The sequence below is a fragment of the Cervus canadensis genome, chromosome 31, assembly GCF_019320065.1.
Source record: "Cervus canadensis isolate Bull #8, Minnesota chromosome 31, ASM1932006v1, whole genome shotgun sequence".
Lineage (NCBI taxonomy): Eukaryota > Metazoa > Chordata > Mammalia > Artiodactyla > Cervidae > Cervus > Cervus canadensis.
The window spans coordinates 19717974-19735531 of NC_057416.1; the positions used below are offsets into that span (position 1 = coordinate 19717974).

Genomic DNA, 17558 nt, shown 5'->3' on the forward strand with positions numbered 1-17558 from the left:
CTTTATAAGCTAAAATACAATATACAAACATAATAATGGTTACTCTCCTATATCTGATTTTCAAGAACGTTTCATTGAGTCCCTCACTCATATTAGGATAACTGCTCTCTATCAGGGCTTACCAGGTGGCCGTGGTGGTAAAGAAACCGCCTACCAGTGCAGGTGATGTAAAAGATGTGGATTCAATCCCGGGGTTGGGAGGAATCTCCTGGAAGAGGAAATGGCAGTCTGCTCCAGTATTCTTGCTTGGAGAATCCCAGGGACAAAGGAGCCTGCTGGGCTGCAGTCCATGGGGTCACACAGTCGGACACGACTGAAGCGACTTAGCACACACGCACACAGCCTCTGTTCAGGTCTGGGAATGAGTCTGGATGACAGGCCTCTTCCACATGACACAAGGGGATGATGTCCCCAGAGTTAGTTTTGTGGTTCTAAGTCTGGATTCTTGGGTCACACTTCTGAGTTGGGGAAGAATTCATTCCTAGCTCTGCTGTACTGCTCCCACTGCCTGTTCCCTGAGGCATGCTGGTTTAGTCATGTCTGCTTTAGATTTCTATCCCCGCAAGGACCTCCGTTTCCCAAGGTAGGCATCCGTGTACTATTTGTCCAGCTCCCTGCCCCACCTCCTTCATCCAGTTATGATTAATAAGAACAAAACGCTATTTGTAACCATACACATCCTTTATACTGAGACTGAGGAAAGTATAAGTTTTCAATACATGACATATTTTCATGCATACACCTATCTCTGTACAATCCCAAGAATTGTTGAGGATACATTTCATAGTTTCTCCTTTACTAACATTATAGTTTTCTTTACTAATGAGTGAACAGCTTAAAAGCATGAATTCATAATTACATTGTTGTTTATTTCGATCTATAGCATACACAGACTATAATTTGCTGGAAAAACTCTTCACTGTTGCCTTTGTTCTTTCCATGTTAAATTTAACCATCCATCTCTATAAATTAAGTTTACTAGGAAAACTCACATTAAAAAAAAAATTGTACAAGAAACAGCTGGATTATCACAATCAGCAAGGAAATGGACTCGAGAATTGGAACTAGTATGTCTGGGACACTGTCTTCATGGTCAACAGTCACTTTATGCAAATCCCATTCAGCTTCACTTAATTAAAAAGCTGAAAAAGAAAGAAAATTCTGTGCTGAAAATAAAACACAGTGTGTTTTTATTCTACATTAACTTAGTACAGGTAAATATAAAATAAAAATGTAATGTCATACACAATTACATTAATTCACTTCATTGTAAGTTTACATCAGGGCAATTTCTGTGAACTAGATCCTGTAATGGGATCAGGTGAGACTAGGTCAGAGGTGGAAGCAGATGCTGATAAGAACTTGAATTTGTGTTGGTTAAGTTTGGTTAACTTCTGTGAGCCATTCTCAGTGTTAGTAAGACTACTAGTTAAATTGATATTTAAACTGACAACACAGGGGAAGAAAGGGAATGAACTGAAACATATACTTGGATTGGGTCATTTCAATATTTTAGACAAAATATTTTTTCTGATTATTTAATCAATATGCATTTATTTAAAATAACTAAAGACTTTTAAGAATTTTATAATTTCACTATATTGAACAGTCAAAAATAATTTATTATAAATCATAATAAAAGTATCATCAGATTCTGATGAAACAATACAAATAGATGTTTATACATATAGAAAAAAAGTGAAAAGTAACTATTTTTGCCTTTCTTGATTTCCCTAGGCAACACTTTATCTATGAAAAGAAATGTAAGTTTGTAATATCATAAGTCAATTTGAATAACATCATTAAACTTTTGTTGGCTATTTGTACCTTTCTGCTAACGTGTAGCAAGTTTGCTTTTTATAGTCTTGACAACATAACTTTAGGACAACCAGAGATGAACCAATTGTTAACTAAATATTAAAACATTAATATTAAAAATATTAATGGTTACTATAGTTGAAAAACCATGTAGTTGGGAAATTGTTCAAACTAATAACTTTAATACTTGAACACTTAAATTATAATATCCTAGGCATATGTTACTTCGTCTTTCTGAACCTCGGTTTCCTCATTAGTGAGAAGAATGCTTGTTTTGGATGATCTCCAAAGTTCTTTCCAGTACTAATGTTTATTTTAATCCTGTGATACTATGTAAATAGTAAAAAAAATACATATATAACATATATATACTATATAGTGAATATAAATGTAATATACTGCATATACTATATAAATAGTAACTATAAAGCATTATATAAAATATTTAAACTTATATATTTAAATACATATTATCTCTATTAGTTTATAATATATAATAAAGCAATTAGGCAACACAGCCTAAACTTTTCATTACCCTATCTTTTTCTGAGGAATTACTAAGTTACAAGATAAAAATCAAGGGCTGATATCTAGAGGCAATAAGACATTGCTTCTGTTTTTTGAGATAACAAGTTATGACTTAAGTACTGCAAGGGTGACATTGCCATGAAGATCAGCAGTAACATTCCTCAGAGCATTACGATACTGCTGCTGTTCAATCCACCCAATCTTTAACAACAGTGGTGGCAAAGCAGGTGTTTATATGTATCACGTGTAGATGAACACTTTGGCTTTCTCTGTCCTCAGTTATAAGGTTGCCCTGAAGATAAAGCTGACAGTTAAAAAAGGAAACTTCACCATAAAATATTTAAAACTGTAATGAAAGCTGCAAAACATAATTTAAAAAATATTTGACAATTTACAGGGTTTTTTTAAAAAATAAAAATAGTCTGAACATTTCAAGCTATGGCATACTAAAGATCACCTTTTATAAAAATACTACTATCATAAAAGCAAGAATATGACCCTTTATGATTTTATGCTTGCTAACTTTTTGGTTCTGGAAAGATTAAAAAGGTTCAACTTTTATATGTTGTATGATTATAACAATAAAAGTGTGTTGGGGAACATGGGCAGAAGAGACACAGGTTTGGAGCAGGATGAGCTTGGCTTTGGAGCTGAGGCTGAGGTGACAATGTGGTCTGAGGTCTGGTTCTAGGTCTTAGGTCAGAATTTGGCATGTCTGTTGGGACTGAGAAGTCATCTCAAAGGAAAAAGGACGGTCCAGGAGTATCATGTTACAAAATCCAGGGCATGAGATATTCAAGAGGAGATGGTTAACCAGAATCCTAGGAGGGTTACGTGGGTTGCCACATGGGAAGAGGCATCTGGGTTTGATTACGGGGTGGCCGCTGGAGACCATATTACATGTAAAACACGTTCCTTTTCTCCTCCTGTGAACTATGAAGGAGGCACCAAACAGTGGTTGGTATTTTGTTTAGACTTCTCTTAGAGTAATTAATTCACCTGTTCCCCAGTGTTTTAAAAGTTCAGAATGGATAAAGTGCTCTTGAATGAATGAATTCTGTCCAATTGAGATCAGCTTAAATTCTCTACTGAGATCTTCAGCTGGGCAGAATTTTCTTTTCTAACGTTCTCACTTCCTGTTCTCAAACTGGGGAAGAAGTCAGAGACTTCTGGGTATGTCCTGGCACTCTGTCACACAGAAATTGCTTACATGGATAAGAGGCAGCTACTGATGTCATCCTGGAGTCAAAAAGTGTAGAAGGGAGGAAAAGCCTTGGTTCTTTACTCAGAACAAGGAGAGGCCACTAGCGAGCTCACGCCTATTCCCCAGCCCTCGGAGTTAGAACTTAATGATTCACTGTTCTCGGGATTTTCTAACCTTTATCTTCACAAGCGTTCTAAGGGGATGCCAGGGAGAAGTACATGATGGCTGCCAGCCAGGCCTCTTTGGCCAGAAGCCCTGGGGGCTCTCTTCTTTGTGACAGAAACTTACCGAACCCCGAAAAGTCTTCAAGTCGGAAGTACATGATCTAAAATAAAGGTCTAAAGAAATTCAGGATTTTATTAGCAGTTGGGAAACAGATCTTTGCAAGCGGTAAGCTTTCTGTATCTGTAGCTTCACAGGGTGAGAGCTGTCAAGTCTTATGACTGCTAAGGCCACATCTCTGTAGCCTACACAGAGGGGGACATTTTGGAAGAGGCTGGTAACATTATCGTTCATAACTCTATGTGGTCAGAAACATGGATGCTGGGTCTGGGGGAAAAGACCAACAGAGCTTGTATGTGGGATGAGGTTGGTGGTCAGATAAAAACAGAACTTAGGGATCACAGGAGCTTCCTCCTTGTTCCCTGCGTTCAGGGGGTTGCTGAATGGTGGAGTTTCTGCCGGAGTAAGAAAATTGTATTTATACCATGGAAATAAGCCTCCAGAGCTTCCTCTGCTGTGTGTCTCTGCTCAGACCATGTCTTCTGAGGTCTGAGGGATGGGAATATGTGCTGCAAAATAAAAAAGCCTAGATTCTGAGTTTTCTATTAAAATCACATTGGATTTATATAGAGGTTCTTAATATCTAGTTTTGAATTACCAAACACTGATTAAAAAATTAGTCTGTGTTTAGAAGACTTGTATTTTATTATTCTGAAAATTAAGACTTATACTGTTAGTGGGAAAAAGCATCTGACTACATTTTTCCTTGGCAGAATTCAGTATATTTCTGTTAGCTGTATAGTTCTGTTTTCTTCCCTAAAGTAATAAAACAGAAATAACCAAATGCAGTCACATTTTGTTTGAAGTGGAGGGCATATGCATGCATATGAATATTATTGTTTAAAAAAAAAATACTGTGCTTGTCAGTGGTTAATTCTGTGGACCAAAGTCTTATTACTGGAAATTTTATCCAAGGACTTGTTCCTGCAGCAGCGAAGTACAACAGCATGAGACTGGAATATGAGATCTCACAGTTCAAAGTTATCTTGCATTTGTAAAACAATAGTCTGCCACAACATGTCTTACTTATGAGATAAAGACTATGGTTGGTATCTGAAAGATGAGGAAAACTGAGGCTCAGAGAAGATGAAAAGACTTGCCTGAGGTTACAGTTTTAAAGTGCCATGGTCCAAATCTCATCTTCTCACTCAAAGTCCAGATCACTTTCCAATACACCACAGTGAAATACAACAATATGGAAAAAATGGTCCTTGAGATTCGATTTCCACTCGTACAATAGTATTACACAGACTTAGCACTGTATTCTTTACGTAGACACTCTCCAGATCGTCACCGACTCATATCTAAGTCTTTGGTCCTTCACGATATTCTTCAAAGCTGGAACTCAGCATCAGAAAAGCAATCCCAGTGAAACTCTTATCAGTGACACATAAGGTGGGGGTTGATCACCACACCGTTTCTGTTTTCTATTTGTATAGCTTAAGACCGTATTTTCTATTTTCCCTAAAGATGAAAGATCTACATCTAAGTAAGATATAGAAATGAATGGGATATTGTTACATACTCCATGTCCTGGGATTTTTTTTGCCTTGCTGTGCTGGTTCGTTAGTATACTTGACTCAAAATTCATCAGGAATGTCTTTCATGTCTAGCTATTATTCTGTACTTTCCCTTACAGAATGTCGATCAAATTTTTTTTTTTTTTAAACTCATTATTTCTCAAAGTAACTCAAAGGAACCAAAGACATCATGAACTACAGGTATCTTGTTAATAGTTTTTCTATGTCCATTGTAAGCTTAATTAGTATATATTTTTTGATGCCGGCCAGCTCGGGGTCATCTGAGGTTGCAGTAAGTATCCTTAGAGCCCAGGTTTCTGGACCACTGTTTGCACACACTGCACCCCTTCAGTGCGGTGGAACGACCCGACAACTCCATGGGGGTGTCACGTGATGCGAATTCCACCTTCTGGAGTTGCGCAGTGTGGCAAACCAATGCTCCTTTGTCCACTGTTACTATCTTAATGGTTCCTGTTGCATTTAGGTAAGGAATAAATAAAAAATGCTTCTGAGTAAACATATTCAATTAATAAGTACATGATGAGCACCTGCTATGTGCACAACACTTTGGAGATATTAAAAAGGCATAACCACAACCTTCTGTAAAGTACCTTACAACACTCTAGAAAGAAAAGAACTTCAACACACAAAAGTTACATATGGATACTTAATGAAAAAGGTAATGTGGTAAAATGCTATTGAATAACCAAGCGCTGAAATGGCTAAGGACAGGCAAGAGGTAGGTGAAGTAATTTCTTCTGAGAACCTGCAACATTTCATGAACTATAAATTGATGATGTAATTTATCCCCTCAAAATTGTCAGATACATATTCATTATTATGCCAAGTTTACAAATGAAGAAATAAGCTTAACAAAGTTGTTATCCAACTCCGTAAAAACATATTTTTACAGGTGAGGGAAAAATGAGACTGAGAAATTAAGTAACTCCAAGTCCCCAAGTTAGTGAAGAGACAATGTAAGATTCAAACCTGTATATATGCCTGCTGGGCCAGAGTTCTTAACTGACGTACAAAATGACACAGCGAATTTGAACTCATGTCTTGGATTCTAAATATTTTTCCATTATACCACACCATCTCTCTAAGACAACTAAAGAATCATAAACAGGTAGCAAAGTGAGAGAATTAGTAGAGAATGTTCTACGCTATTTTCCTACTCAGAGACTTGATCTGTCAAATAGTTTTATAGAAATTCTTTTGAAGAAAACTTTTGAATCAAAGTGTGTCGGGGCAACCAGTGGGAAAGTAATTACCCATAAGAGGAGACATTCATGTATGAACACTAGCATTTTGCTCTAGGAAAATAGAACAAGCCCTAAAGCTACTCTTTATTTAATATACAAAATAAATTCTTGCTACCACTAGAATACAATTTATTTTTCTGAACTATGGGTCAGATGGTGATTAGATCAGATTCTTTAATACCTTTGTTATTTCACTAATTTCAAAGGATTCAAGAGCCCAATTAAGTTCCTCAGAAGGTTCAGAGAAAATCTGAATTTGAACTGAATCATGCAAATGAAAAACAACACTTGCTTAATCTTTAGCCAGAAAAAAAAAAATCCTGCTCAGGAGAAATTACATATAAATGTGTAAAATCTTTACATCAGAACTAATGATAATAATCAGCAGAAAGTAGTTTTTGAGAAAGTAATACTGTGTGCCACATACTAAGTACCAGGCAATGTGCTAAGTGGCTTACATCATGTAACCTTTCCATGATGTCAAAGTATGTAAACATTTCCCACTTAGAAATGAGAAAACCAAGGTTTAGAAAAGTTATTTAACCTTCCCAAAGTAACCAAGTGAGTAACAGGTAGATTAAGAATTTAAATGACAGAAGTTTGCTTACTGAAACTTAAAAGATGATCTGGGAGAATTTAGTGATGGCATGAAAGATGCTGATACTGTAGGGGAAAAAAAAACCCCTTAAGACCAAAATGTGGGGAATATTTAAGGAAATAGGGTAAACATGTAACAGACTTTTATCCCTTTCAGTAAGTACACAGATCAACAACAAAAAAACAGCAGTGTGAAGTACTGAGAAAATAAGAAACACATGAATGTTTAAGGTTCTATAAAATGGAAAAGCAGAAAGACCATTCTGTACAGAAGAAATTAAAGGCTGTCGATCAATTAAAAATTGTGAGGAAATGAAAAATTAGTTTATAGACATCAGTGGCGTTTCTTGGTATAAAAGTTACAAATCACAAACTTAAAACACAGACATCAAATGCCACCAAAGGCCGGGGTATTACACCCAAGAGTGAGCTGTGGCATTGAAGCTAAAGCCCTGGCTAAAGGTATTTTTCATTTAGCAGATGGTGTTATGTTCAAATGTGCATTTTCAGTAAAGGATATCTCTCATCTTATCCATCATCAGAGTACGTAGAAGAGGGAGGTTTTTCCATTCTTTTAGAAGAAAACTGTTTTTTGTCCTGGCAGCTCATCTCAAGGAAATGGTCTTGGTTAAGAAAGTTTGTTTTTTTTTTTTTTCTACAAGCCTACTTTAGTGTATATTGGTACAAATGATTAGAGGTTGACTTAGCTCTTGGTCACCAGAGTTTATGATTCATTATAATAAGCACTAACTTCCTTTGAATATGGACATCCATGTGGTCTTTTCAGTAATACGAGGGCAGGGCATATCTTCTGGCATATGGAATAGCCTTTCTCTTGTTATAATGATGGTGTCCAGAATCTTATTTTCTCCTTCCCTATGAACTATCATTTTCCAATAGGAACAAAGTTTTTTTTTTTTTTTTTAATCAAATCATATTATGCTGGTGCCACAGAAACATGCTGCTGGGATTGCAAAGTGTCCCTCCAGAATATGGTACTATGTTCATCACTGACCGAGTCTCTCCCACAGAGTAGCTCAGAAGGAAAAGGTTTCTTTTTTCTTTTGTACTAACATCTCATCTTTTAACTCCTGGAGAAGGAAAAGGCTACCCACTCTAGTATTTTGGACTGGAGAATTCTATGGACTGTACAGTCCATGGGGTTGCAAAGAGTTGGACATGACTGAACGACTTTCACTTTTCAGCTATTCCCAGAATGACTTCTCTCTTCCCTTCTTTCATTTATTCCTTCTCTCACTCTGGCTTCTGCATTATGTTTGCTTTTTCTCCAGTGAACTAGCTGGATCGATACTTTCTTCCCCACTATGCTGCCTGGTTTCTAGAATTTAGCTCAGGATTATTCCAACTCTCTGGTGTATATTCTCCTTCTAGTCCTTTGGGCAACAATTGCTCTTGATTTGTTGTTACTACTGTTCAGATGCTCAGTCCTGTCTGACTCTTTGCGACCCCATGGACTGCAGCACACCAGGCTTCCCTGTCCTTCACCATCTACTGGAGCTTGCTCAAACTCATGTCCATTGAGTTGGTAATGCCAATGATCTTGTCCTCTGTCATCCCCTTCTCCTGCCTTCAATCTTCCCAGCATCAGGGTCTTTTCTAATAAGTTGGCTCTTTACACTAGGTGGCAGAAGTATTGGAGCTGTAGCATCAGTCCTTCCAATAAATATTCAGGATTGATTTTCTTTAGGCTGGTTTGATCTCCTTGCAGTCCAAAGGACTCTTGAGAGTCTTCTCCAACACCATGATTCGAAAGCATCAATTCTTCGGTGATCAGCTTTCTTTATGGTCCAACTCTCACATCCATACATGACTATGGGAAAAACCATAGCTTTGACTAGATGGACCTTTGATGGCAAAGTAATATCTCTGCTTTTTAATACACTGTCTAGGTTTGTCATAGCTTTTCTTCCAAGGAAGCCGAGTCTTTTATTTTCATGGCTGCAGTCACCATCTGCACTGATTTTGGAGTCCAGGAAAATAAAGCCTGTCACTGTTTCCATTGTTACCCCATCTATTTGCCATGAAGTGATGGGACCGGATGCCATGATCTTAGCTTTTGAATGTTGAGTTTTAAGCCAGCTTTGGTGCTGTCATCTGCATATCTGAGGTTATTGATGTTTCTCCCGGCAATCTTGATTCCAGCTTGTGCTTCATCCAGCCTGGCATTTGGTATGATGTACTCTGCATATAAGTTAAATAAGCAAGGAGACAATATACAGCCTTGACATACTCCTTTCCCAGTTTGGAACCAATCTGTTGTTCTATGTCCAGTTTTAACTGTTGCTTCTTGACCTGCATACAGGTCCTCAGGAGGCAGGTAAGGTGGTCTGGTATACCCAACTCTTGAAGAATTTTCCACAGTTTGCTGTGATCCACACAATCAAAGGCTTTGGTACAGTCAATGAAGCAGAAGTAGATGTTTTTCCCGGAACGCTCTTGCTTTTTCTATGATCCAGGATATGCTGGCAATTTGATCTCTGGTTCCTCTGCCTTTTCTAAATCCAGCTTGAACTCTTGATATGAACAATATATTTATTATCATAATCATTCCTAAGAAAACTGATAAAATTTCTGAGAAAAACTTTATTCTGAAGGAAAATGATGCAATGAATTGAGAACAAATCCCAAAGCAGAATATAACATTACTAGGGTAACTCTGGCATATATCCATGGGTTAGATTAACAAGAGAATAAAAACGTTCTACTGTAAAGCACATGTTTTTTGTTCACAATGCTCCCATCTGCCATATTTGGTTAGCTAAAGGGTTGCTGTAAATGTGATGAAAGGAACATATATAACCTGTCCTACCAACTTTACAAAGCAAGAAGATGAATGACTGGAGAGGGATGGTCTAGGAGGGCTGGATGGATTTATGGAAGCTTGATGAATGATGCATCACTGTATCCATTAAAAGACACAATGCAGAAACAAGCAGAAGTTCTTAAGAGCCTGAAGAGGAATACTGCTGCTGCTGCCGAGTCACTTCAGTCGTGTCCGACTCTGTGTTACCCCATAGGCGGCAGCCCACCAGGCTCCTCCATCCATGGGATTTTCCAGGCAAGAGTACTGGAGTGGGTTGTTTTGCCTTCTCCGAAGAGGAATACTAGGAAGCTTTAAATTGATACGAGAAGAGACAGAGAAACTAAAAGAACGATTTAACAATAAAATGGACAACTTGGATGAAATGGACAAATTCTTAGAAAAGTATAACTTTCCAAAACTGAACCAGGAAGAAACAGAAGATCTTAACAGACCCATCACAGGCAAGGAAATCGAAACTGTAATCAAAAATCTTCCAGCAAACAAAAGCCCAGGACCAGATGGCTTCACAGCTGAATTCTACCAAAAATTTAGAGAAGAGCTAACACCTACCTTACTCAAACTCTTCCAGAAAATTGCAGAAGAAGGTAAACTTCCAAACTCATTCTATGAGGCCACCATCACCCTAATTCCAAAACCTGACAAAGATGCCACAAAAAAAGAAAACTACAGGCCAATATCACTGATGAACATAGATGCAAAAATCCTTAACAAAATTCTAGCAAACAGAATCCAACAACATATTAAAAAAATCATACACCATGACCAAGTGGGCTTTATCCCAGGAATGCAAGGATTCTTCAATATCCGCAAATCAATCAATGTAATACACCACATTAACAAATTGAAAGATAAAAACCATATGATTATCTCAATAGATGCAGAGAAAGCCTTTGACAAAATTCAACACTCATTTATGATTAACACTCTCCAAAAGCAGGAATAGAAGGAACATACCTCAACATAATAAAAGCTATATATGACAAACCCACAGCAAGCATCACCCTCAATGGTGAAAAATTGAAAGCATTTCCCCTGAAATCAGGAACAAGACAAGGGTGCCCACTCTCACCACTACTGTTCAACATAGTGTTGGAAGTTTTGGCCACAGCAATCAGAGCAGAAAAAGAAGTAAAAGGAATCCAGATAGGAAAAGAAGAAGTGAAACTCTCACTGTTTGCAGATGACATGATCCTCTACATAGAAAACCCTAAAGACTCTACCAGAAAATTACTAGAGCTAATCAATGAATATAGTAAAGTTGCAGGATATAAAATTAACACACAGAAATCCCTTGCATTCCTATATACTAACAATGAAAAAACAGAAAGAGAAATTAAGGAAACAATACCATTCACCATTGCAACAAAAAGAATAAAATACTTAGGAGTATATCTACCTAAAGAAACAAAAGACCTATACATAGAAAACTATAAAACACTGATGAAAGAAATCAAAGAGGACACAAACAGATGGAGAAACATACCGTGTTCATGGATTGGAAGAATCAATATTGTCAAAATGGCTATTCTACCCAAAGCAATCTATAGATTCAATGCAATCCCTATCAAGCTACCAACGGTATTTTTCACAGAACTAGAACCAAAGAATTTCACAATTTGTATGGAAATACAAAAACCTCGAATAGCCAAAGTAATCTTGAGAAAGAAGAATGGAACTGGAGGAATCAACCTGCCTGACTTCAGACTCTACTACAAAGCCACAGTCATCAAGACAGTATGGTACTGGCACAAAGACAGAAATATAGATCAATGGAACAGAATAGAAAGCCCAGAGATAAATCCACGAACCTATGGACACCTTATCTTTGACAAAGGAGGCAAGGATATACAATGGAAAAAAGACAACCTCTTTAACAAGTGGTGCTGGGAAAACTGGTCAACCACTTGTAAAAGAATGAAACTAGAACACTTTCTAACACCATACACAAAAATAAACTCAAAATGGATTAAAGATCTAAATGTAAGACCAGAAACTATAAAACTCCTAGAGGAGAACATAGGCAAAACACTCTCCGACATAAATCACAGCAAGATCCTCTATGACCCACCTCCCAGAATATTGGAAATAAAAGCAAAACTAAACAAATGGGACTAATGAAACTTAAAAGCTTTTGCACTACAAAGAAACTATAAGTAAGGTGAAAAGACAGCCCTCAGATTGGGAGAAAATAATAGCAAATGAAGAAACAGACAAAGGATTAATCTCAAAAATATACAAGCAACTCCTGAGCTCAATTCCAGAAAAATAAATGACCCAATCAAAAAATGGGCCAAAGAACTAAACAGACATTTCTCCAAAGAAGACATACAGATGGCTAACAAACACATGAAAAGATGCTCAACATCACTCATTATCAGAGAAATGCAAATCAAAACCACAATGAGGTACCATTACACGCCAGTCAGGATGGCTGCTATCCAAAAGTCTACAAGCAATAAATGCTGGAGAGGGTGTGGAGAAAAGGGAACCCTCTTACACTGTTGGTGGGAATGCAAACTAGTACAGCCGCTATGGAAAACAGTGTGGAGATTCCTTAAAAAACTGGAAATAGAACTGCCATATGACCCAGCAATCCCACTTCTGGGCATACACACTGAGGAAACCAGATCTGAAAGAGACACGTGCACCCCAATGTTCATCGCAGCACTGTTTATAATAGCCAGGACATGGAAGCAACCTAGATGCCCATCAGCAGACGAATGGATAAGGAAGCTGTGGTACATATACACCATGGAATATTACTCAGCCGTCAAAAAGAATTCATTTGAACAGTCCTAATGAGATGGATGAAACTGGAGCCCCTTATACAGAGTGAAGTAAGCCAGAAAGATAAAGAACATTACAGCATACTAACACATATATATGGAATTTAGAAAGATGGTAACGATAACCCTATATGCAAAACAGAAAAAGAGACACAGAAATACAGAACAGACTTTTGAACTCTGTGGGAGAATGTGAGGGTGGGATATTTCAAAAGAACAGCATGTATACTATCTATGGTGAAACAGATCACCAGCCCAGGTGGGATGCATGAGACAAGTGCTCGGGCCTGGTACACTGGGAAGACCCAGAGGAATCGGGTGGAGAGGGAGGTGGGAGGGGGGATCGGGATGGGGAATAAGTGTAAATCTATGGCTGATTCATATCAATGTATGACAAAACCCACTGAAATGTTGTGAAGTAATTAGCCTCCAACTAATAAAAAAATTAAGAAAAAAAAAAAAAGAACGATTTAAGTAGGGTCACGGGAGGGCTGGATGACTGAGTCCTGCAACAGCCCAGCAAATCACAGAGCTCGCGAGAGCTGGGCCTCGGCCGGGCCCCTGCCTTCCCGTCTCTGGAATGCCATGGCCCGCTCTCAGTGCACCTGTCTTCCTGGCTGCTGCTGCTTTTTTTTCTTTTTTTTTTTTAATGCTGGGTTCTGTTCTGATGCTGTTTCTTGGCAGCACTTTTAGGGGTTTTCATCTGAACTATCTCAAATTTCATATTCATAAACCACCCTGGGGCATGATTTCCATCTGACTTCTTACAGGACATTTCATCTTACTTCCAGTTCCGTGAGGTCAGCTGCCGGCAAGCCCCCTCCTCATTTAGCCTGATGGGCCCCTGACAAGGGGGTGCAATTGTGACCCAATAAGAATGGTGGATGTCGCACTCATGAGAAATAAAACCAGCATATACTCTGGTTCAGAAATGCTCACTATGAAAAGCTAAGGTGGGGCCTAGAATATGTATTTTAAAAGGCTTCTCAGGTAATTTACATGTCCACTCTTGTAAAGACCAGAGGATTAGAGTTTTATACAATCAATACTAAATGACAGCTACTTCTTGGGAAAAGTACAAACTTAAACTCTTCATATCATGACAAAATACAGTGCTGTGAAATGTAGCATTAATTCTTGGAACTAGTAAAACTTTTCTTTACTTGTTCTATCAGAGAAGTATTGTGACCAGGAATATCTAAATAGGAAATGCTATTCTTGTTAGATTGTGCCCATCTTTGCATAAAATGTTCCCTTGGTATCCTAAATTTTCTTGAAGGGATCTATAGTCTTTCCCATTGTACTGTTTTCCTCTATTTCTTTGCACTGATCACTGAGGAAGGCTTTCTTATCTCTTTTTGCTATTCTTTGTAACTCTGTATTCCAGTGGGTATATCCTTTTCTCCTTAGCCTTTTGCTTCTGTTCTTTTCAAAGCTATTTGTAAGGCCTCCTCAGACAACCATTTTGCCTTTTAGTACTTCTCTTTCTTGGAGATGGTCTTGATCCCTGCCTCCTGTACAATGTCACGAACCTCCGTCCATAGTTCTTCAGGAACTCTATCAGATCTAATCTCTTGACTCTATTTCTCACTTCCACTGTATAGTCATAAGGGATTTGATTTAGGTCGTACCTGAATGGCCTAGTGGTTTTCCCTACTTTCTTCAATTTAAGTCTGAATTTGGCAATAAGGAGTTCATGATCGGAGCTACAGTCAGCTCCTGGTCTTGTTTTTGCTGACTGTACAGAGCTTCTCCAACTTTGGCTGCAAAGAATAGAATCAATCTGATTTTGGTATTGATCATCTGGTGATGTCTATGTGTAGAGTCTCCTCTTGTGTTGTTGGAAGAGGATGTTTGCTATGACCAGTGCGTTCTCTTGGCAAAACTCTATTAGCCTTTGCCCTGCTCCATTCTGTACTCAAGCCCAAATTTGCCTGTTACTCCAGGTATTTCTTGACTTCCTACTTTAGCATTCCAGTCCCCTATAATGAAAAGGACTTCATTTTGCGGTGTTAGCTCTAGAAGGTCTTGTAGGTCTTCGTAGAACCATTCAACTTCAGCTTCTTCAGCATTACTGATCAGACACTGTCTTCAAGAAAATTAGAGATTCCAAGGGAGCTTTTCATGCAAAGATGGGCACAATAAAGGACAGAAATGATATGGACCTGACAGAAGCAAAAGATATTAAGAAGAGGTGGCAAGAATACACAGAAGAACTGCACAAAAAAGATCTTCACAACTCAGATAATCATGATGGTGTGATCACTGACCTAGTGCCAGACATCCTGGAATGTGAAATCAAGTGGGCCTTAGGAAGCATCACTATGAACAAAGCTAGTGGAGGTGATGGAATTCCAGTTGAGCTATTTCAAATCCTAAAAGATGATGCTATAAAAGTGTTTCACTCAATATGCCAGCAAATTTGGAAAACTCAGCAGAGGCCACAGGACTGGAAAAGGTCAGTTTTCATTCCAATGCCAAAGAATGCTCCAACTACCACACAGCTGCATTCATCTTACACGTTAGCAAAGTAATGCTCAAAATTCTCCAAGCCAGGCTTCAACAATACATGCACTGTGAACTCCCAGATGTTTAAGCTGGATTTAGACAAGGCAGAGGAACCAGAGATCAAATTGCCAATATCGGTTGGATCATCAAAAAAGCAAGAGAATACCAGAAAAACATCTACTTCTGCTTCATTGACTATGCCAAAGCCTTTGACTGTGTGGATCACAACAAACTATGGAAAATTCTTAAAGAAATGGGAATATCAGATCGCCCTGACCTTCTTCCTGAGAAATCTGTATGCAGGTCAAGAAGCAACAATTAGAACAGGACATGGAACAACAGACTGGTTCCAAATCGGGAAAGGAGTATGTCAAGGCTGTACATTGTCACCCTGCTTATTTAACCTATATGCAGAGTACATCATGTGAAATGCCAGGCTGCATGAAGCACAAGCTGCAGTCAAGATTGCTGGGAGAAATATCAATAACCTCAGATATGCAGATGACACCACCCTTATGGCAAAAAGTGAAAAAGAACTAAAAAGACTCTTGATAAAAAAGTTGGTTTAAAACTCAACATTCATAAAACTAAGATCATGGCATCTGGTCCCATCACTTCATGGCAAATAGATGGGGAAACAATGCAAACAGTGACAGGCTTTATCTTCTTGGGCTCCAAAATCACTGCAGATGGTGACTGCAGCCATGATATTAAAAGATGCTTGCTCCTTGGAATAAAAGTTATGACCAACCTAGACAGCATATTAAAAAGCAGAGACATTATTTTGCCAACAAATGTCCATCTAGTCAAAGCTATGGTTTTTCCAGTAGTCATGTATGGATGTGAGAGTTAGACTATAAAGAAAGCTGAGCGATGAATTGATGCTTTTGAACTGTGGTGTTGAAGATTCTTGAGAGTCCCTTGGACTGCAAGGAGATCCAACCAGTCCATCCTAAAGGAAATCAGTCCTGAATATTCATTGGAAGGACTGATGCTGAAGCTGAAACTACAATACTTTGGCTACCTGATGCAAAGAACTGACTCATCTGAAAAGACCCTCTTGTTGGGAAAAATTAAAGGCAGAAGGAGAAGGGGATGACAGAGGATGAGATGGTTGGATGGCATCACTGACTCAATGGACATGAGTCTGAGTTAACTCTGGGAGTTGGTGATGGACAAGGAGGCCTGGCGTGCTGTAGTCCATGGAATCGCAGAGTCAGACGTGACTGAACTGAACCCAACTGATTCTTGTTGGAGAAGGTACTCTGATGTGTAAGGAGAGTTGGAACTTGCTCTTTACCTTCCTCCATTTTCTGACTGTCAACTAAATAGGTTTTAAGAATAACATAACTTACTACACTTTCCTTTTTATAATTTATAGATACCTTTCATTGACACCATAAATGCTGTAGGTTGAAATGAATTCAAGTGTTTTTTAAGTAAATAAAAACTTGAGAAATAGAAATATTCTACAGATTTTGTTAACGGAATACATGCAAGTCAAACTGAGACTCTAATCATACAGAACCATGATCCTCAATCTCGGGGGAGAAGAAGAATAGAAACTTCATCTTTCTTGGGCCTACTTCATCTCGGATTTGATTCTTCTGATTTCACATTTTCAAAACCAAAATGAGATAGCCAGACAATGTCAAGAATAAAAACCAAGAAGATGGAGACTTTACTTGGCCTTTCTTATTACACGTCTTGCCCTCAGACCTCATGTTTTTAAAAAATTCTCTTATACTGCAGACCAGATTAAAGGCAGATGGTCCCACAACTCACATCTGATATTCAAATTTCTTCTACTCCTTGAATATGTTTACTTTTAATGGATGTGAGAAGTCTTGGAAATGTGCCTCTGCCCATATGAAAAGATACAGAGGCGGGGTTGAAGTGTTTTACTCTTCACAATACACCCATAATCAGATCTCTGTCATGGGAATAGTTCTGTGCCCCAGATAAAGCTACACATGGCTGCCATCACTTATGTAGAAACATTCTCTTGAAGTAATTGCTCAGTTCACAATGGCAACCCACTCCAGTATTCTGGAGAATTCCATGGTCACAGGAGCCTGGCAGGCTACAGTCCACGGGGTCACAAAGAGTCGGACACTACAGAGCGATTATCACTCACCCGCAAGAGAGATGTAAATTATGAGATTTTATTTTCTGTCATATATCATGAGCTCTACTATCTCAACA

At 38.3% G+C, this 17558-nt stretch overlaps 1 protein-coding gene across 3 annotated transcripts in view; it reads right to left on the reverse strand.

Moving 5' to 3' along the window:
• Nucleotides 1-660: 660 nt before the first annotated feature.
• The window catches only part of TUSC3 (tumor suppressor candidate 3), a 215418-nt gene continuing 198520 nt past the window's right edge, over nucleotides 661-17558 (reverse strand). For 2 of the 3 annotated variants that reach the window (XM_043454211.1, XM_043454208.1), the window contains 2 exons: nucleotides 4933-4995; nucleotides 661-1142 (listed from right to left, as the gene is read on the reverse strand). In XM_043454211.1, coding sequence (XP_043310146.1) covers nucleotides 4977-4995 — 19 coding nt within the window. In that variant the 3' untranslated portion in view covers nucleotides 661-1142; nucleotides 4933-4976. The remainder of the gene's footprint in view (nucleotides 1143-4932; nucleotides 4996-17558) is intronic. The other variant, XM_043454210.1, reaches the window with a different exon arrangement.